The sequence below is a fragment of the Trematomus bernacchii genome, unplaced genomic scaffold, assembly GCF_902827165.1.
Source record: "Trematomus bernacchii unplaced genomic scaffold, fTreBer1.1, whole genome shotgun sequence".
Classification (NCBI taxonomy): domain Eukaryota; kingdom Metazoa; phylum Chordata; class Actinopteri; order Perciformes; family Nototheniidae; genus Trematomus; species Trematomus bernacchii.
Window position 1 is genome coordinate 3,973,806 of NW_022987609.1, and position 22,950 is coordinate 3,996,755.

Below are 22,950 nucleotides of genomic sequence, written 5' to 3' on the forward strand. Positions count from 1 at the left end.
ACATTCCTTGAATACACGGCACACCTTTTTTATTGTGCATTCTTTGACTCCTAACTGTATCTGCTGCCAAGATATCTTACCCACAGTAATATCATTTGAGGTTAAAGGTTCTCTTTTGAACTTTGCCCGGAATGAACCACATTTTTGTTTTTGTACAAGCCGCAGTTTCTTCATCATGTAGTAGACTTTATCTAGCTGTGATTCAGACCTTTTGTTTGAGGACTTTTCAACAGGGCCACATGTTTTTTCTCTTCTTACCATTTGCTTGAGTTGGAGGATAATTTAATTTAAGGAACTTCAATTGTAAACTACATATTTCACATGAATGTAACGTTACTGATGTGCATTGTGTGTCTTAAAAAAAATATGCATAGTGATTGTTAAAAGTGGGAATTAAAATATTGAATATGATGCCCATTACTGCAATGCTTGATACTTCACAGTACAACTGGGTTGATGAAGATGATTAATTAGTAATGATTAGTAATGTATTTAGAGGCTGATATACATGTACTCTTAGAGGAATAATGTGGTCTTTTTTTTTTTAAATCCAAATGCAATTTCTTTAGAGATAAACATAGTAAGACACTTTGTAATTTCTGCTTAAAATCCTGGCATTCATTGGGTACTTTTTTGGAAGACTGGAAGCACCAAGAGACGTACATTTGACTAATGTCTGTGTTGGCTTAAATAAAAAGCCATGGCTGTTAAGTTTATAAGAAATCAATGTAAAATCATACAGGGTGCTTAAAAGTGTGAGTGATAAAACCTGCAAAATAGATTAGAATAGATCCTTTCTGGTTTTTTCTCAGTAAACTCATTCTTCTTTAGAGTTGTACCTCAATCTTCCTTTCCCCCCCCCCATTTATATTTTTATAAAAAAGTTGTATTTCTTTGTTTGCAGTTAAAATACAGTGGAAGTTGTGATTAAAAAGCACAGGCACATTTCAAACAATACTTTAAATATTTTATTCTTTGTACTACTAGTGTTTGGTACCCAATGGCATTCAGCCTAAAACACACAACTCAATCTTGTGATTTGATGATTATGGCTAAAGTTTCCTGAACGTGGCTTTGTTGATTGTTTTCATGCATAAAAGACAAAAGTTGCATTTGTCTCAATTCCCCTTTGGATATTGTTAATTCACTGTGCAGGTCTTTAAGCCTCATACATTATTCCATATTTGTCGTTTTTACAGTCCAGTTTGAAGTGTGTGGACAGTATGTGGTGTAAACATAGGCACTCGAGTTGTTACCGGCCATTACAGTGGACCTCTTCAAAGTTTAATAACTTAAAACCTGTACACATGGCTCTATGGCCCACTGACCGTTAAAGCACCGGGTCAGACCCCAACACATTGAAAGATAAAAACAATTCCCCATATTATTCAAGAAAAACATTTATCCAGGTGTAACATGTAGCCAAAACCTTCTCAAATTCCTGTAACAGAAGGTTGGCAGATTAAAATACTTTATTTTTGTGGTTAAAAACAAGACAACAACGTTCAGCCACGCTAGAGGACCCATGAAGCTGATGGAGAGGAAGTTGATTTGGATCATTAAAGTCTAATGGTGTTAAAAAAATTCTCCCTGAGCTATTTTGTCACACAAATATAAACTGTTAAACTCTGAATAGTGATCATTTCAAGACATCTCAGACTCAAAGAACTGTACTTTGGCTCATCGGTTTGAGTTTAATTCTGACATAGGCGTAATAAGTTTTCTATATTTATCCAGTTGAGTATGCTACTGAGTTTAGCATGAATGTTATCTGTTGAGCTAACAAGTTAACATGCATCCATCTTTTTATTCTAAGCATTAAAGTACCATGATAGAGTATTGGTTTATTATTTAGAGAGTCCTTTAATCTTTAAGTACAGCGGAAGCTGTAGGGAGTCTGTTCATAGTGTTGTAAAAAGAAAATTGTTATTTGTTGCTGATGCTAGATAAAAAGTCATCAAAGTTGTTAGTTTCATCCTTTGAGGATCACAAAGGTCTTAACAAAATATCATGGCATCAGTTAAATGTCAAAAAAATCTCTACACAGGGCCGCTAGCGTGGCTAAAAACCCGAAAACCTCTTAACTATTGCACATAACCTCCATTTTAGCTTTGCAGTCCAAAGGCAGGTGATTAAATAAAGTCCTTACCTGTGATTTCATAACATTTCAAAATGTGTGCATTCACAAACATGGCACATCCAGAAGTAATAAAATATCATTTATAAAACACAAAACGGGTATAAAATTAAAAACAGTTGGTTCTGTGAATGTGCCGAGGGTTTAAGTGTTCAATTGTTTTTAGGAGTAGGAGTGTATACAAACCTTTCTAAGGTGATAGTCTTTTAATTATCTGCCTTGCTTTCTTTGAGCCTAAGATCTTAGGTATTCCTAATTTTCTTTCCTTGATTTGGCGAGCATCTTCTCCAAATGTCCAGTTCTGATGCTCTTCCCTCTGTCTTCTCACACCGTGGTGTTTTTAAAGTACAATTACCCTGTAGTGGAAGACGTTGCATGCATCCCCGTTTTCTTTCTCTCCGCATATTTGCAGTCCATCCAGCAGTTGATAGTCCGTTGCAGATCTGCTCCTGCTGTCCCCTTCTTCCTCCATGTTTCACTTCTTCTACACCTCTACAGTCTTGAAGTATATCCTGGCGTATATGGAGTCCAGCTGGCTGTGCAGGGCGTGGAACGAGGGTCTCTTGGAGGGCTCTGCGCCCCAGCAGTCCATCATTATTCTGTAAATATTCTGCGGACAGCGGCTGGGACAGGGCAACCGAAACCCAGATGACAGCAGATCCAATACTTCCTTGTTGTTTTTTCCTAATGAGAAATATAAAAAGCATGAGTTTGGGAGCTGACCAGTTTCTCAATCGTTTTCTTTTGCAGGCAGGGATATTTCACCACTTCTAGGAAACATCAGGAACTCAACTATGAAGTCAACATTACTTATTCAATCAAGGTATCTTCAAAGTACATGTTATGATAAAACTTGTTTTTATATAATAAGACTTGTGTTCCTCAATTTATATATTTCCAACATATGAAATGACCAAAACCAACAACGTGTGGATCCGCCTACGAGTAATTTTCTGACTTCCTGTTTGTGGTACTTACGTTTTAAAAAATGGTAAAACATATAAAGATCTATTTTTTTTAAAGTATCAGTTATTTCCTAAAATAGCTGGACACTGTAGTCTTTATCAAACAGGAGGAAATGGTGCATTTGTTGTAGACTATTTTGAGCTGAGGATTAATCGGCGTGTGGTTCTCAAGTGAGTGTTTGTGACAGCAGGACATGTGGGACTGAGTCAAAAATAACGTGTGTGTGTGTGTGTGTGTGTGTGTGTGTGTGTGTGTGTGTGTGTGTGTGTGTGTGTGTGTGTGTGTGTGTGTGTGTGTATTCAGGAACAAGTCACCCAGTAAAACAGTGTGGCCATTATAAAATATCCCCAAGAAAATATACCAAAAAATACGAAAGCTCTTTTTAGGGTAACGTTTAAACCCTTTTGTAAAATAAAATGGTTTAATTGTGCATGGTATTTAGCGGTTTAGAACAATGTTATATCTTCTCCCAACACTTTACAATTTGTCTAAACAATGTTGTCTGTGTTTTTCAGCCCAAGCACATTCACTCTTATTTCTACCTTTTTTTCATATGATTTGTTGACAATGAGTAAGATACAGACAAATCAACAGTTGATCAGCTTTTTGGATAACGTAAACTGCATTATCCAATGACATCATTCCATTGTATTAACTTGACAGAATGTAACCACCATTAGAAACAATTAATTGCACACTATCACCCATTGTATAACAATAACCTGTTTATTAACCAGTGGGAAAGTAATTAAATAGTTCTCCATAAAATAATAAGACTGTACACTTCAGTATACCTTCATAGGGCATCTTGCCGCGGGACAGCATCTCGTACAGCAGCACCCCGAACGACCAGACATCTGATTTTACGGAGAACCGTTGGTAAATTGCCGCTTCAGGAGCTGTCCACCTCACCGGGATCTTTGTGTTTCGACTGGCTGTATACACACTGTCCTATAGAGAGGAAGACACAGTGAAAGGTTTACAGAATATATGAACTTGGACTTTAAATCCGCACCGTAGAGCCATTTCTGTTTTTTTAAATTCAAGACTTTCTTCATTCTCCATGAAGCCCCAACAGTGGTTTGACTTGACTGAAAAACAGGAGACCATCAATCATCTGAGAACAAACTTTTTACTTGCATAATTGATGCATTGCCTTTGTGTAACATGTTGGATGAATAATTCACATTTCAAAACATCCGTATAGTCCCTATGTTTCCAGTCAACCCAAGTAATGTTAACTCAAAACCTCTACCCATCCACACTGATGAATGAGGCAAAATAGGAAGATTGAGAGTAATAATACACAAATATTTCCCTCTTAGCTAGATCATAAAGTAACAAAACCTGTCTAATGATTCTACAGGGTGTCTTACTCTTACTCCATAGCACTGAGATCAGGGTTTCTTGTTTTTTGGGATTATTTCCGTTGTTTCTTGTTTTGTACGGTAACATTAGCCAGCTGCTAGCAGAAGCCATGTTGCTAACAAAATACGAACAAGTACATCGATCTTCTTGTTAACATAAAATCAACAAACAGAAAATATGTTATCATTATTTTTGGAAACAAATGCGTTGTGTTAAATGTGAAAAATGAGAGTGGCACCGACATTAACACCGCTTGTTAAAGGAAGGGAAATAATGTTATATTTCTGCTCTAAAAAGTTATTTCTTCGCTGATTTGAAGTATTTCCATGTCCTGGAAGCTCTGTATGAATAAAACATCTTCGTCTTATTACACAGACACAGGGTGAATTATGCAGACTTGAGTGCTGTTTCATTATACTGGACAGATGGAAGGAGGAAGGAGTTTTGAATGAAGTATAAATGAGTTTGTACAGAAACAACAAAGCACATTATACATATTTAAAAAAGGAACACGGATAAAGAATTAGCGTTATTCTAAAATAAGAAACCGTTCTTGACCATTGAAACAACCAGATAACCTATTTCTATCATACTATGTGTTCATGCTCTCTCTTCCTCTCTTAATCTCACACACACACACTCCCTGCTCACCTTAATGATCCGAGCCAGTCCGAAGTCGGCCACCTTGCAGACCAGGTCGTCTCCCACCAGGACGTTTCTGGCAGCGAGGTCTCTGTGGACGATGTTCCTGTCTTCCAGATACGCCATGCCCTCTGCGATCTGACTGCCCATGTAGATCAGATGAGCTGATGTCAGCACCTGGCCTTCAGCAGCTACACACACACACACACACACACACACACACACACACACACACAGTCAGCTGAACTAGTGAACAGGATGGATTGACAATGAAATGGCAGTAAAAAGATCATATAATTGGCATTGATATTTGTTCCCTATTGAACTCGATTTCATAATCACTCACTACAGCAGTTGATGGACTGCTTAGCAGAGATAAAATCCTGGCTGAGCAAAAACTTCCTCAACCTCAACGAGAGCAAGACCGAGGTCATCTTTTTTGGACCGCAACCTCCAGCCTCTCCGGTTGATATTCTGGGCTCTATCAAAAAAAACATCCTCCCCTCGGTCATGAACCTTGGAGTGACCTTCACTAGCACTTTTAAATTCGACAAGCAGGTCAGCACCGTAGTAAAATCCTGCTTTTTTAAAATAAGACTATTGGCCAAAACCAAGTCGTATTTATCTTTTAAAGACTTAGAAAGGGTTATTAACGCCTTTGTAACCTCGAGACTGGACTATTGTAACGCTCTGTATGTGGGTATGGACCAGGCCTCAATCAAACGCCTGCAGCTAGTCCAAAACGCTGCTGCACGTTTGCTGACTGGCCACAAAAAGCACGACCACATCACCCCTATTCTGGCCTCACTACACTGGCTTCCAGTTCGGTTCAGAATTGATTTTAAAATCCTTTTATTTGTTTTTAAAGCACTAAATGGGCTGGCTCCGGCCTATATAGCTGAACTGCTCCAGGGCTACACCCCAGCCAGAGCTTTAAGGTCTGCTGACCAGCTGCTGCTGGTAGTGCCCAAGACCAGGCTAAAAACCCGAGGGCACCGAGCCTTCGCAGCAGCTGGCCCTAGGCTCTGGAACACTCTGCCCCTCCATGTGAGGTCGGCCCAGACCCTAGGGGTTTTTAAATCAAAACTAAAAACACACTTCTTCTCTCTGGCTTTCTAGTTAGAGCGGAGCACGACTCCTGACTTTTCCGTGTGTTTTATTTTTATTTTGTTTTTAAGATATATCTGTTGTAACTTATTGTCGTTTATTGTGATTTGTAGTAATGTGTTATTACATGTACAGTACTTTGGCTCGACCAAAAATCGCTTTTAAATGTGCTATATAAATAAAACCTGATTTGATTTGATAATCCTTAGCTTTTTCTGGAAAAAATCGACTTAAAAGATAAGTTAAAATGTAACTTAAAATGTATTAACAATACATATTATTGTCTCTCAATGTATATAGTAATGATGTACTGATATGTATGTACAGTAGTATGCAAAGTCAAAGTGACAAAAGACAACTACATTTGCTTTAACGTATCATTATAAAGTACATTATTGCACTATGGCTGTAGAATAAGGACTTTATTGGCATTGCCCTAACACACACACACACACACACACACACACACACACACACACACACACACACACACACACACACACACACACACACACACACACACACACACACACACACACACACACACACACACACACACACACACACACACACACACACACACACACACACACACACACACACACACACACACACACACACACACACACACACACACACACACACACACACACACACACACACACACACACACACACACACACACACACACACACACACACACACACACACACACACACCACACACACACACACACACACACACACACACACACACACACACACACACCCACCCACCCCTTGATAAGTACAGAGGCTAGATGTGAATGTGCTGTGAATGAGTGCCTCATATTTTCCTCATGAACGCAGGACATGCTCCAAAAGTCAATGGCTGTAAATTACTCGTAACGCTTTGATGCGTGCGGCTGTGCAGAGAAGCAAAAGAGGAACACATTACTTTGTTCTGCTCCTGTTGGCAATGATCCGCTGCAGCGTTAAACTGTTTACCAAAGGATGTGATTTGCAACTGTTCGTTGCCGTTTACACACGTAATGCTGGAAGATCCTCTTTTGCATGAATGTGATTACTGACAAACTGCTGTTTTACTGCAGAGTAACAACTTTACTGCAGCATGTTAAACACATTGTACTAGATTTTGAATGAAGAATTTCTTCTCTATTGTTGTGTGGCAGGTTTTATAGAAGCATAAAGTATTACTGCAGCAGCCATGACACTCAGCCTGAAGAATAAAACTGGAATGAGTGATATCTGAGTCAAACCGCTCACACTTTGCTCACTAAGACTCCCTGTGATTAAAGCCTTTTGTAAAACGTCAGAACAATATTTCTGCTGAGCGGAGCTGCCAGCCGACAGATTATAAGTCCATTTTCTTTGGATTCAAGGGGAGAGATTTATCAGTCGCTTGGCCTAAATACCGCTTCAGAGAGCATTTCAAAAAATGTCTGAGGTAAGGGCTGAAATTGTCAAACCCAGGAAAAGATTTCTGGTAAATTAGCTTCCCATTTTAAACCTCTTTACGTAATAAAGCAGCTGTGGAGTCTCCTCTCTTAGGAAGCAGTTGTGTGGCCTGTGTTAGAAACAGGAAATAAAGCAATCTCAACATTACTGGAAAATCTTTCTCATCAGATCGAGGCTCAGGTATGGGTGTGGATATTTTTCATGGTGGAAACTAAGTGCATTCACTCTTGTATTCTACTTAGTACCTCAGGATTGTACTCAAGTACTTACATCTTTAGCTACTTTAAACTTCTCTCTTCGTCTTAGAGGAAAACATATTTTTACTAGACTATATTTATATGACAGCTTTAGTTTCTTGGAAGATTTGTTAATGAATAAAAACTACAAATCAACTAAGGAATTATGAACCATTACCAATCATTACAAAACATTTGTATTATTTTAGATGTACTTACTGAGCAGTATCTAAATGACTTGTCTTGCAACAGCTGCAACATTGAAGCAATTCATAATTATCCTCGATTATATAATAAATATGTATATTCTGAAATAAGTACTTTACTCTTTTGGTATTTTAAGTACATTTTGATCCCAATACTTGGACATATTTTGAACACATGACTTTTCCATTCTGCAGTATATTACTACACTGTGGTAGGAGTACTTTTCCTTAAGTAAAAGATTGGATTACTTCTTTCAGCACTGGATATTTATCTGTTTGTTTGTTTGTGTGACTTACAGGCGAGGTAGGACTTGAGGCTCCCCTTGTTCATGAGCTCGGTCACGATGTAGACGGGCTCTCCTCTGGAGCACATGGCCAGCAGCTGGATCAGCTTCGGGTGGTGCAGGCTCTTCAGCGCCTGGACCTCCTTCACAAACTCGTCCTGCTTCGTGTCCTCTGGAGGAGGGGAAACACAATTATTGGTAAATGTATACTTTATATGATTATCTAGGTTGTCATTTTGTTAACTGGTGTCCATGATTGACTCATTTCAGTTTTTAAAATGTTTTTATGATCTCCAACTAACCTTTTATTATTCCTACAAAAACTATTTTAAGCAGCTTTTCTTTTACTCTGAGTCTTTACCCTCTTGTTGTCTTCGGTCAAATCTGACCGATTTACTACTTTCTTCAATCATAACTTTTTTGTTTTACATTCGATTGCATTAAGGCTTTATGATATCCTTCACAGTAGACATTTGAACATATACAATTGCTGATCATCACTTTCATTGAATTTTGGATGATTTAGTCAACTTTGTAACACCCATGGTGTTCCCGGTCAAAAATGACCGCCATAAAGAAAAGGAATTAGTAACCATCCGGATCAGATAAAACACACACACACACCCACACACACATACTCTAGATGTGTCCCCCCCCCTTATGTGCCCAATCCCCCCATGTGAATCACACCTGGCACTCACAAACACACACAGAACAATTTGATACATTTCCCGCTCTTATGTGCCCATCCCCCCACATGGATCACACCTGGCACACGCAATACATGTTCAGTGTCTATTCTTTGTATATTATTTACTGCAGTTTTTCATGTATACCAGTAGTCTAATACAATATTTACAGATTGAAAGGGTGTTAAATTAAATGTGGTGATGATTAATGGTGTTTGTGTTAATGTAATAGCAGTTAAAACAGGACCGGTCAAATTTGACCGCGAACATCAAAGTAAGGGGGGGGGGGGGGGGGGGAAACGAAGACAATAGGAGGGGTAACATTTTCCTCTCAATATCTCTTTCTGCCATTTGTTATCAACATTGCTCTCCGTCACGTTTGTGTACATCCTGTTTATCCATTCATCCGTCTATATTTATCTCTAGCCTACCAATATAAAATTGCCATAGATGACCAATCAGGTAGAATGATTGTGTTGCATTGCGCTAATTCCTCTGTTATTCAAGACAGAAAAGGGATTAATGCTCACATAAAACCCACAAACGATCAAATATCAAGGTCCATTGTGTTTTGTTATTTTTTCAGCCTGACACAGCGTTATAGAGTAACCCAACACCAGGAGGAAAAGCTGGTGTTTCACTGCCCTCTCTGGTACAGTTAGGCAAGGTGTTAAGGATTGAAAGAAAGGACAGAAACCATTCTTCGTTTTCAGTATCAATTTCCTTTTTGAAGGTGGGAGTGTTCAGAAGTGGGTAAACAGGAGGCCAGCAAACACAGAAGGGTGTTTAATAACTCTTTAATGGCTGCCATCTGCAAGTAGTACCCTGTACGTTTTTGACCTCTACTTATGGAGCCGATTTGTTATGATTCTGTTCCCCTTTTGTGTTTAACTGCACACATTGTTGTACACATTTCTGCCCAGGGTTTTCCACTGATCTACAGGTGGGGGGTGTTACTTTGTGTAAGGTTTGAAGCATTAAGGAAGATTGCAGGATGGCAGACACAGATGCAAGTAATGCTGTTTTCAAAATGTTCAAAACAATCGGCATCATCTTCCTCATAAAACAATTGCAAAGCAGTTCAAATTGTCTTCAATCATCAGAGATATGTATATACATATTTGCATACATATTTTTTTTTTTATTGCTTTTTATTAATTCTACCGTGTTGTGTAATGTTTATTTATACTGTTCATGCTCACTGCTTGTAGCACTTCGGGATTTGAAATGAAATATGAAGTGCTTTATAAATGGAACCCATTATTATTATTATATTTTATGTTGCATTTGGGATTGTGGGAAACGGTATTTCGATCTCTCCGTCTGTACACACAAAATGATGGTCAGTCACATGCTTCATTATTCCTGCTTTCCTACCTTGTTTCAGCGTCTTTATGGCCACTTTCTTGTTCTCAGTGGTCCACAGAGCCTCCCACACCTCTCCAAAGTGCCCCTCTCCCAGCTTCTTCTGCAGCCTGAACTCCTCTCGAGGCCTCTCCCACGGCTCCATGTCGAACAGCTCGCGCTGCACAGAGACCACAGGGTGAGTCCAGACCACTTACACTCAGAACTGTCTACAGAAAGGATGCTCTGTGCATTTTAAATATTGTTTGATTCATCAGTTTTGAAAGAAGTCCCCACTCTGCACATTACAAGGTGCTGAAACACAGAACTGGACTGTGAATGATGAGAGCTGCTTGGTCACATAATGTACATGATACCTGGTGACATGAGCCCTGATACTGCCGAGTAATCATGAAACCAGTGTTGAAATGTGATAATGGACCAGAGCGGAAAATATGCTTTTGATTCATTAAATGACATTCTGGGCACGTTGCCTTTAACTTTCATTGATGTTGTGATATCTGATGTACTTTCCTGAATGCTGGTCTCTATAAATCAACATGACTGGAAACACGAGAGCCTGGGTTTATCTTTTCCTGATGCAAAAAGATTTTAATGCCAGTCAAAATGTCCTTCATTTGATAATGATTTTTTTTTTTAAAAGCCAGACGAAAAAAAACTTTCGATATTTGCTAATATTGTCTTTCATTTATTTTTTCTTAGCTTGTTAAATGTTTTTGCAGTCTCACGTTTCTTAATTCTTTTCAGAGCAATTTAAATATTGATGATGACATAAGCAGCATGATGCAAGGTAAGTGAAAGAATAAATGGGCGGAAAAAGGCATGAATTCAAAGATTTTATGACAAATCTATTGTCAGTAAAAATCAGGTGCTACAAAACATTATGTTCTTAATATCAAGTGCTTTGATTAAAATGAAATGAAAAAAATCAAAGTGTTAATCAGGTGATACAAAGGCTTGATTAGACCCATTCAAAACAAGTTAGTAGCCGTTGAATACTCTGACACACAATAAAACACATACAAAGAACACTCAAAATGAAATTATTCTGACTTATTCTTCCATTTTCAAATCTTACACGAGTGTGTCATAAGTCATGTTGACTAATAACAAAAACAAAATTGTTATACTGTTGTTTCATCCCACTTCATTTAGAATTGTGACATAATCTCAGTAATGGCTTCAGGTTTGAGAAATCTACCCACTTGTTCTCTCTCAGTCAGTCAGACAGTTTATTGGGCGTTTTAAACAGCAGGATCAATCTGCTTTTAGTCAGACATCTCCTTAAAACAAGCCACAAACCACGCTTTATCAGTTTTTATTGACCATGTCTCTTAGCTATGTAATTAACAAAAACAAAAAGGCGTGCCAAATCAATAAAAAGTGATTGAAAGCCCCATTAGTGTCTCTTTTTACTGGAAAAACCTTTAACTGATGGAGCGGGGAGTGTCTCATCTTCGAAAAGCAGATTATTCTTGTGTTTGAAGCCTAAATGATGAGTGGAGCACGGTGGCTGTCTGAGACGCTGACTTAATATAAATGATGAGAGGAAATACTTCAAAAAGCTCTTCGGAAAAAACAAACAACTGAGTCTATTTATAATTACATACTCAGGATTCAAAAGCTGTGAACCTCAGGATGCCAGATAAGTTAGGAAGAGCTGTTGTGTTCTCAATGTATGTCCTGCTCACAGTTTGAAACCCAATGGTGAATGTGGTTAATTAAAAAAGACCAAAAAATGACTTATTAAATGTTAAAACATCTTTCTTGAAATCACATTAGCTTGATTAGCTGCAGCCATGTCTTGAAATGCCAATGGGACGCTTACAAATCAAAAAATACATTCACTAGTAGATGATTACAACTTTGACTGATTATAAAATATAAATAAGCGAATAAAACATTATAAAAAAGGCAAAAGAAAAACTATTAGAGTAGTAGTATGTCAGTAGCCGATTACAACTTTTACTGGTAATAAGGTATAAAATGAAAAGGCAAAAGAAAAACTATGAGTAGTTTTATCAGTCAGTGTTTTACTCTGTTTGCATTAATGAAAGCAAAGTGTTGAATTTGTGTGTGTGTGTGTGTGTTTCTGCCTCAGTGTGTCCGTGGCCTCAGACTCACAGCCTCCTCTGGAAGGGAAGAGAGAAGAGGGAGAAATCACTGAGAGGTTTCTGATCCAGGGGAAATACTGAATTAACGTCCCGAACACTACTTGATGCTCGTCTGTAAAACGGGACGCAACCTTCCTTAATCCTTCAGCGTCATTCTATATTTGTAATTTGATGACTTGCTGTTTTAAATGGATGGTTCCTCTGTTTGCAGTGAAACGTCTCCAGATACTGAGACCTCGTCTTCTCCCGCCGGGCTGAAACTGATGAGCCATGAATAAAGAATTCATCTCTCTGGGGGTTTCATGTGAGCTGCTGTGCAGAGATAGCAGGCATAATTACAGCCTGCCACGTGATTTCATTTCTAAAACTGTTCCAAATATGTTTGCCTCTTGGTATTAATTCATGCACACAAAGCACAAGACGGCACTCATCAAATCCCTGCTGCAGAGCAACAATAGAACGATGAGTTCAGGGTCTTTGTTGCACTTTGTTACAGATTCCTACTCGCAGAATTAGAAGAGATACTGGAAATTAAAACTGGAGGTTTAGCTGCCGGAAATTTGACTTTTATCTTTTGAATTATCACTGGAAACTGTTAAGAGCCATGAGTGGCTGCTGGCTTTGAGAAATACTACAAAAGCAGTTCTACGAGAGCTAATCCAGTTTAGTTTTAGGCAAGATTTCTCCTACATATAATGTCATTTGCAGAAAAAAAGAAAGGCAATGAACTATTATGTTTTTCACTGGTATTCTTTGACATACTCAAATATGTAGTTTTTACGCCTCATCTTGACAAACTATGATATTTTTCCGACTATACAATTACTTTTTTCTACATACTATACCATGTCGTTTTCTTCAGATATTTTTAGACAATACTATTGTTTTTTTTCCTGATATGTTCGACATACTATACCTTAATTGTTTTATTGAATTCTACTCTGCAATAACCCAGTCTGTTTATTGTATTTACATACTGTACAATGTCGTTTTTCCTGAAAATATATGTTTTTTTCTGCATACCACGCTGTCGACATTTTCGGGATACTATACTAAATTGTTTTTTCTGATATTTTTCTACGTACAATACTATGACTTTCTTTGGACATACTAGACTAGGTAGTTTTTTCTGATATTTTTGACACTATTTAATGTGTTGTTTTTTCTTTGCATATTTTCGACAGACTATACCATGTCGTTTCCTCTAATATCTCCAACAAACTATATATGTGTTTTTTCCCCCAACATACTATACTATGACTTACTGTACCATGACTTTACCAAAGCTTCTTTCCCTTACAAAATTCTGCATTTTTATTTTGCTTTATAAACTTAGTAGCCGGATACTTAACCTATGTTACCACAATTTCCCTGGTTCAATTTAAAGTCTTTTTTAAATTTACATATTTAACTTCCGTGACATTTTAACGATTGTGCAGTGGCTTTTGTGATAATTAAATCGTCATGTTGTTCCCTTTCATGTACTACAAGTACTGTAATGACAATAAAGTCCTTGAGCCATCCCTAAATGGTCCTCTATGTGAAGAGTGTTTGGTGGAAACTGCTGCTGCTGGAAATGAGGTTAATGAAAACATTTAACCAGATCCTTCTGTGGAGCTGAGGAGAACTGCTGAGTCTGGAGAGGATGGTGTGTGTGTGTGTGTGTGTGTGTGTGTGTGTGTTGCTCACTACATATACACATCATTAGTGTTAGTATTGATTAGTGTGGCTTTAAGGTTACGGACCGCTGAATGCATTATGTAAACGAGGGCCCTGACAGGAATAGAAAACATTGTGTTTCTTTATGTCCTACCTGCTGTGCACACGGCTCCTCGAGCGGCACTCCGAGGCTGCGAGGGTTCTTCTGGTAGTACGAGATGAGCTCTCCCAGAGTGCCGAAGGAAACTTTATCTGAGACGAAGTACGCCCCGATGAAGGAGCGCTGGATCCTGAAGTGGTACACCTTCCCCTCGCTGCGGGCTGCGAGAGGGAGGAGAGTTATTGTGAGCACATGTAGTCAATGTTTTAACACTCAAAGAATCACTCAATCATTAGTCTTTCTCACAACCAGAACATCTGTTGTTTGTTTAGAAAGTTATTCTGGAAAGGACAGCAGGGATCAAGCAGAGCAGTTTCATCATCAGACATGTAAAACAACATTGATATTCTGATAGTTACTGCATTCAAATTTGACTACATTTGTTTTTTTAGACATCTAGTTTATAAACATGACACCCACTGTTTTAAAGAATATTTCAGTTAATGTATTCAGGCTGTACTTCTGAACTGTTCCACATTGAAATGATACATAATCTCATGATTTGTGTTACTTGTGGTTTATCTCACAATGCATGTGCAATCTTCTACATACTACATACTATATATATATATATATATATATATATATATATATATATATATATATACACAGTATATTTATATATATATATACACAGTATATTTTACTGTGTTGTTAGATCATACGGTTTTCAGTTGATTGGAAGCATTACAGTATTGCCCATGAAAACATTTCCAAGTGTATCTTATCTTAAATATGTGAAACACATCTTTTATAGAACAGAGAGATCTGATAAAGACCAAATTATCTGTTATCTTGTCTCCGTTGCAAACACCCAATTTATTATCCAAGCTGACAAAGGTCTTTTTAAAACAAAAGGAAGGAAGCTAAAGGGCGGCAGTGGGGATTAATAAAGTACATCTTCTTCTTTCCTCTTCTAAAGAACTGTGGTTTGAAGTCCAGATACACAGACATAAAATATAAAGAATAGAAACACTACCGACACTATGAGTGTAGTCCTCACAGAAAAGCACAAACCATATTATTATACTCTCAAAGAAGAAGATGGCCGTGTTTATACGTTCGAGGTGGAGACAGTAAATCATACAGGAGTGTTTGCATCCAAGCAATAAAACAGAATTATTGAAGGTGTGGTGTTCTGCCTCCTCTCAGGCACGTGTTCACACACAGACTACTGATGATGCATATTTCAGCAGGACTAGCACAGTGAACGTCTAACTGCAGCGTTTTCCCCCTGGGACCTGAAGGACCTTGAAAAAAAGAGAGGAAGGGGGGAGAGGGGGGACGGTATAGAAGGAAGGAAGTGGACGGAGGGATGGGGAGGAAAGGATGCAGAAACCAAAGGGAGAAATCAAAAAAGAGAGGAGAGGAATGAGCTGGAGGTGGTGCAGAGGACAGAGAGCGATAACAGAGGCTTACAGTCACAACTCTCTGGAGGTCCATTAGAGAATCTGCTGTGAGCTCATTCATAAAAAGTGTAGTTTGTTCAAGAAGACCAGCTTCCAAATGTAGGTCACTACAACTGAACAAAGACAGTAAATACTGCGGTCTAAATATACCAGCTAACACTTCACTATTTTCCCGAAGACACGGTCGGTTTTTTCCCTAAAATAAAAACTGCTAAAATGACTAACGAAAGAGTTCAACCTTTTGGTAATACTCTTAGGGTAACTCTGGGATTACAAATAGTAACTACAATTTCAGAAATGTTACCAATATCGAGTGAGGACGCTGCAGATTAAAGTGCTTCAATTCATCACTTGAAGGAAGAGCGCACCATCAATGAACAATCACTACAATTGCTGGGTTTTGCCAGGCTTTGATTGTTGAGTGTCTGACAACATTGTGGAAAGGACTGAGACAGGACGAAAAAGAAAAAAGCATGGAGACAAGGCTGATTGTTATTCTATGAGAAGTCTCGTTCACAAATCTTGGGTCCCATCTATATTGTTGAAGAAAGCCAAATATTCAAACATGACGGGGAAAATTCTTTAGATATACTACGCTTTCGGCACGTTTAACACAACAAACCCTGACAACACTGGCTCTCGTCTCTCCAACTCTCAATCACGTATTCAGCCAATGTGCCCATCAAGCTGGAGCCATTAGGTGATATGCTTAGCTTAGCATGAAGAGTTCATTCAGTGGTAAACATCAATTGAACTCCGTCTAAATCCAGAAAGATGAAAAAATACACTACAATGCTTTAAAAAAGGTGTCTAATTTAATTTGTAGGGTACTGTTATTCACAACTGTCCAAACATAACACTGGTCAGTCTCTGGCAAAAATAACCAGCAACAAATCCCCAAAACAGAGATGAGTGATTTGTTTTCAACACCAAATCCTCCAAGTTCAAACTGCAATCAGACGCTTTAGCCCCCATCGACCTCCAACATGGCGTCCTGAGGGCGAGATGTGACACCTCCCGCCCTCTAGAGTGGGAGCAGAGGGAGAAAATCGAAGGGAGGGATATTAAGGTTGACGCTGGCTGGAGACCTTGAGAGAGAGAAGGGCGGTGGAGGCAGAGGGGTGATGGATGGAGGAGAGAAACAGAGGAGGCAGGAGGAGAGAAACAGAGGAGGCAGGAGGAGAGAAACAGAGGAGGCAGGAGGAGAGAAACAGAGGAGGCAGGAGGAGAAGAAATGCAGCATGTACCAAAACATGATACAGTGGCTGAGAGCTCAGAGCACTGCAGCTGAAGAAAACACACAAAAACACACACACTTGGAAAGAACCCTGAAACCAAAGAAATCGTAAGCCAACTCATGAAGGAAAAACGCTGCAAGTACAGAGGTATAGAAAGCAAACAAATATCACTTTTTTCTGATAACGCGTTTCTGATATCACTGGCGGTTTTTGCTATATGCTAATTTAGCTTAATCTGATATCAGCTAACTAATGGTGACAATTGTTAGCTACTTAAGCTAGATTTTGCTCTTTAACAGACATAATACCTCTTCTATACAATTGCTATGCTAAATCATTAATATCTCAGACAGCATAAAGCTTCTGAAATATCTTACATTTCATGTAGTAAAATACAGAGTTTGATGTTTGCTTAATCAAAAACCTTTGTAATTGTGGTTTTCGACACTGAATTACTTTCACAGCAAGCTACACTACAGCTACAAGAAACAATAACAATAAATAATTGGGAGTATGAAGTCTGTTTTGAGTGTAACAAATACAAAAAGGAGAGCAAGAGTATGAAAATAAGAGGGAAAGTCAGGTTTGTGGATGTATGATGTGCCTCTTACCAGAGATGGTGTACTCGTCACTGTGACTCTCACTGATGCGAACCAGGAAGGAGCCATCTTTGTTTTGGGAAGCCAGCAGCAGCTTTTCAGCTTTCCCACGGTTTATGTTCCCGTAGTACCACCTGCACAGAGAAGACACACAGAGGATGATGAGGGGGGAGGAAGAAAGATCGTGAGATGAATGTATGATCGGATGTTTAACACAATGAAAAACACATCAATCATGATTAATGGAAACAGAGTAACATGTGATCAAATCAATGAATGAATATATGAATGAATTAAAGGACCAAAGAAAGGAAGAACATGCACAACACACAAAAGCAGAATGTGTGTGTATGTGTATCACACGCATACTGTATATCACATTTTGAACAATGCAATCTGATGATCACAGTGAAGGAGGTAAACATTACAGTAACACAGTTTAACCAACAGGTCGGGTCACTTGTATTCAGCACAGTGTGGATGACAAGCCATTTGTCCCAGAATAAATAACATAAGTGTTAGGCAGTTGAGTTTTACCTTAGTTGGTCTATTTTTAAATATAGTTATACATTGTGAAAGGTAACATAATTTGAAGGAATATTTATTTGCTTAAAAACATTCAAAAAGTAGTTTTGTTGTCTTGAGCATAGACAATAAATCAAAAACACATCAGCAGATTAATCCATTGGGAAATAATGAATTATTACAACCATTTAAAAGAACTAGCAACAATAAATAAATACTAGTTAATCATTATGAAGGATTAATAATGGTCTAACTCCAATATGATTGTACAAATATGAATGATAACTATATACCATTAGAATTACTACAGGGTATATACACTCAAAAGGGACTATTTAAAGTACATTTTGCTGATAGAAGATCATCAGTTTTACATGCAGGAGTTTTACTTGTACTAGAATATTATTACTTTGTGGTACTAGTACTTTTAGTCAAGTCAAGGATCAGAATACGTTCACCGATTAAACCCATCATACATGAAGTTAATATCTCTAACAGAGAATTGTTTCGAAAGATTTATTCAGAGTGTTTAAACGTGTTGTTTCAGTACGTGCTGCCTGTTTGCTGGGACACAGAAACTGACCTGTATTTACTCTAAGTTATCAGGAGGGCGGGTCCGACTGCATGCTCAAGTTTCACTGACAGTAACTACTGTACAAGCAGCGACTTAAGAAACAAAGAGATCCGTGAATAAAGCACTACAGAAATATTGTTCTCTATGGACACATTTGAGATTAAAATGGAAAAGGTGAACATTACTGTGAAGATAAACTCAAGCAGCAGCTGTGCACTGTGATAAGATGTATTGTCATGAAATTATGTCATTTAATTGTATGATCATCAGGGAGGCTGCCTTTTGTGCCATTGTTTTATATTGCATCATACCAGGAGAGTGGTTTGTAATTCCTTAAATAAATAGGGTGGAGATAATATTACGAGAAGCTCTGAGTACATTAGGTGTGACTAGAAACTGAGCTTATCTTCTTAAAGGAATCTTAGTGATAAAACATTATGACTACTAAAAAGGTGCTTTGATCTTTAGATTCTATAAAAAGAAACTAGCACACATTTGTCTTATTTATAGTTTCCGTCAGGCTCAGATGTTCCTCATTGTGTCAGTATGAAGCTTTATTATGAAGGAATACATTATGTTATGCTTTGGTGTTGTGTTTAAAGGCGGCCTAGCTCATTTTCAGGGTCAAATTTGTATTTATTGCCTCTACTGTGACATGTTTACATGATTTAACGTTCAAAAATCTCTTTGTTTTCCTCATACTGCCTCTTTTCACCCTCTGTCTGAAACCAGAGACCAGTCTGCTGTGATTGGCTAGCTGGCCTTTAGCGGGACATCACCTACGATGTGTTAAAGTGATAGCCAATTGAAGTGTGGGTGTTACGTAATGATGTCATCATGTCACGTAAATAAACAAAGGAGTCCGATGTAGGTGTTCAGGCACAGGGAGAGTGTGGAGAGAAACTTTGGGATGTTAGCCTTTGCAGACATGCACACAAACTTATAAAAACACACTACTGGAAAGGGAAAACCCCCAAAAGCATAATAGGGCCCCTTTGGGGACAGTGGGACATGTGAGGATCACTGAGGGATCTGCAGCATGAAAACAGACGGGGGGTAAAACTTGGAGGTCGGCTCTGTGAAACATGAGGAGTCTCTAAATAATGGACGACCTGCAGCCTCTCGCCTGCTCTCAGCTGCAGATCTGGTGATGCCAGGAGGCTTCAAGAAAGACTGGGCAATATGACTCAAATCTAATATTGCAATATGTTTGACCAAATGCCTCCCTTGATTGCGATGGTAGTGTAGAATTGACCACTGAGGCCTTCACAAACAGTTTTACACAACGAGAACTTTGATAGTAAATCATCATTATTTGGAATATTATCAATAAGTAGGTTAAGGCAAATAAAACGGCATTGTAACTTAAGAAAATGTATTAAAAGTTTTTTGTTTGGTATAAAACCAGCCGTTTGAATAAGTTAACTTGGGCTTTGGGAAAATTGGTTTTAAACTCATGAATCAAATAATGTATCAAGAAATTAATTAACAATTGAGTAATTGCTAATACAATAGCTCAATTGGTTTCCTTCCAATTGCTGTTTTTGTCCATATAAAAAAACTAGGCAAAATTAGATGGTGAACCAGTGGATTTTCCCCATTTTTGTAAAAAACAAAACAACTATTAATCAGTAATGGGAGTATTGTTGCATATTTATATTGATCCTCTACTAAACAGTAAAGAAAATAAGCCAAATGGAGATTGGTTGATTGACCATTTAAGATATAGTTTCAGTTATAAATATATTTTAATATAACAATTGGACTCTATTAGAAAAAGGCCTTTATAAGTCAAATCAAGTCCAATAACAGAACATTTGCCACAATAGATCAGGTGTAATCGAACCCTGAGATTACATTGATCATTTTTGTGACTGAACCAGTTCATGACTACATTTCCTGCATGAAAGCAGGAGGTCAACCCTCGGTCAGCTTTACCAGGGTGTCTCAGTTATCAGAATAAAAACAGGTGTATGGTCATTTTGAATATTTGAACCTTCTGTGCCTTTAAATGTATATCAAACACATGCGAATTTAACAGATCCTGACACATTCAAAAATGACACATAAACATCAGTTCTCAGCGAGATCAGGTGAGACTGAAGAACATTAGAGGATTATTTTCAGACTCACTTGTGTTTGGCGAACTCGTCCTGCAGCAGAGCCACGTAGTTGGCTGGGATCAGTCCGGACTCCAGAGACCCGGTCAGCTTCTTAGCCAGCACGTACTCCCCCCGCTTCTCGATCACCGACAGCTTGTCCCCCTCCTTCACCGTCAGCTCGTCGTTGCTGCGGGCCTCGAAGTCGAAGAGCGCCGCGTAAAGCTGCACCTGCCGCTTCTTGGGCGACGGGACGCGGATGTCCCCGGACACGGTGCGGATCTCCGCCGTCTGCGCGGCCGGGTTGGCGATGACATGGTTGTTGTTGTTGGGGACGTTCGGGTAGCGGAAGTCCGGCCAAATGTAGTTCCAGAGCCGGCTACAACACGGCATGCAGCAGCGACAGCAGCCCTCCATCCCGGGACATGAAGCGGCGGCGGTTAGTCCAGGTTCTTCCGCTCAATGAGACGCTTCAGGCTTCCTCAGTCCTCTGAAACGACGTCCAGCCCGTCAGTCCTCCGGTTTCTCTCTCTTCCTCTGGCTCTAAACATAATGCCCCCGCCAGCAATACTTGGGTAGACTGGCCGGAGGAACCGGTTTTTTCTGTTGAGATCATGGATCTGAGCTCCGCGCCTGCAGTGCGCACGGTGGCTGCGAGAATGCGGAAACGGCAATGGAGGGCATCCAAGTCGGATTGGTTCCCCGCGAGGAGTCGGCGGTGTGAGCAGAGAGCACCAAAGAATGAGAGCATGGCTCCCAAAAACAAAATGTTAATCCATCGTAATCTTGTGGAAAAGATGAAGCGGCTGCAGCAGCTGATGCTCGGTGCAGGTGTTTAATCCACGAGAGGAGGAGAGGTGAATCAGCGGCCAGGTGCGTAAAAAAAGTTTGGGTTTGGCGCTGCGCACACCTCCTGCTGCTCACACATCTGCGTACTGAGGGAGGAGGCTGCTGACAAACTGTGTGTGTGTGTGTGTTTTAGTGGGAGAGAATGTCATTTTGGTTGAGTAAACGTTGGAGTCTGTGTTTGCTAAACAATTGTTCTTGCAGTATTATAAATCTTTGGTCCATTATTAAAACACTTTCTGACATGTAAAACTCCATGACGGCATATTATTACTTGATGAAATAAATATATTTGCAACAATTCTGACAGTCACTTAATCCTTTTTAATGATTTTCAAAATGATTTTCTTAGCTTTTTATGATGTTGTTTATCGAACGTTTATTTGGTTGCAGTTGGTTGGACAGATCAAGAATAAACAAGAAGACAGCAGCTCTGTCACTGGGAACTTGTGATCCACATGCTGTCGTCTGACATTTTATAGACTAAACAGTCAATTGATATGCTCACCTGTAAACAGTATTTTTTATTTCGAATACAGGTCTGTGATGATCAGTAAAACTAAAGGCTTCTCATAGTCCTGCATGATCCCACACACTAACTATAATGTTGATTCAGCTTCAAACGTTTTGATGAAACCTAAGCCGTTATTTAATGTTGCCTAAGACTTAAAGGAGTAACCATGTGCTACATGTGTTTTAGCACAGCCTGAATGTGGGATGTCTCTGAGCAGGAGGAGTTTTAGGACACAGCGGGCTTTAGGTCCAACTGATGACCTCAGCATTAACTGATGAGTTGTTTCCTGTGATTATCAGTGGGTGAAGTGTTTGTGTTTGATTGGCTCTCCATGGTGCTCAGTTAGACACCCAGCATGTTGAGGATCTCTGGAAAAAGGTTGGCGGTTTCTTTAAGTTGTGTTGAGGGTTAGGGTTGACTTTTTCATGTCTTTTCTACATAAACATGTAGACACACAAACAAACAACAGACATGTACAGTAAGAAATGTGTTTAGCATTTAGAGAGTTCGGAACCATTTTGAGTTATTTTTCAATGGATAAGTGTATATGTGTTTCATTTATAGTAAAACGTTAATGCAAAGTAAGCTGTATAAATGTCCCTATAGGACAATAGAGTGGAAGTAGAAAGCAACATTAACAGAAAGTATTCAGGTAACTCCAAAAAGTATTTGTGTAAATGTATTCTGCTACTTTCTAATAAAAGCAAGTAACAATCATGAACCTTGAGTGTGGAATATGAAATAAAGACACGGCTC

The 22,950-nt window shown here is 38.9% G+C and overlaps 1 protein-coding gene across 1 annotated transcript; it reads right to left on the reverse strand.

The window, feature by feature from the left end:
- Nucleotides 1-954: 954 nt before the first annotated feature.
- On the reverse strand, nucleotides 955-21,883 carry zgc:194282 (tyrosine-protein kinase Srms). The gene is made up of 8 exons (XM_034131799.1): nucleotides 20,869-21,883; nucleotides 17,649-17,770; nucleotides 14,385-14,551; nucleotides 10,470-10,617; nucleotides 8,417-8,575; nucleotides 5,123-5,304; nucleotides 3,898-4,054; nucleotides 955-2,821 (listed from the first exon to the last, which is right to left on the reverse strand). The coding sequence occupies exons 1-8, from the start codon at nucleotides 21,249-21,251 to the stop codon at nucleotides 2,622-2,624; spliced, it is 1,518 nt and encodes a 505-aa protein (XP_033987690.1). The 5' UTR covers nucleotides 21,252-21,883; the 3' UTR covers nucleotides 955-2,621.
- Nucleotides 21,884-22,950: the final 1,067 nt, after the last annotated feature.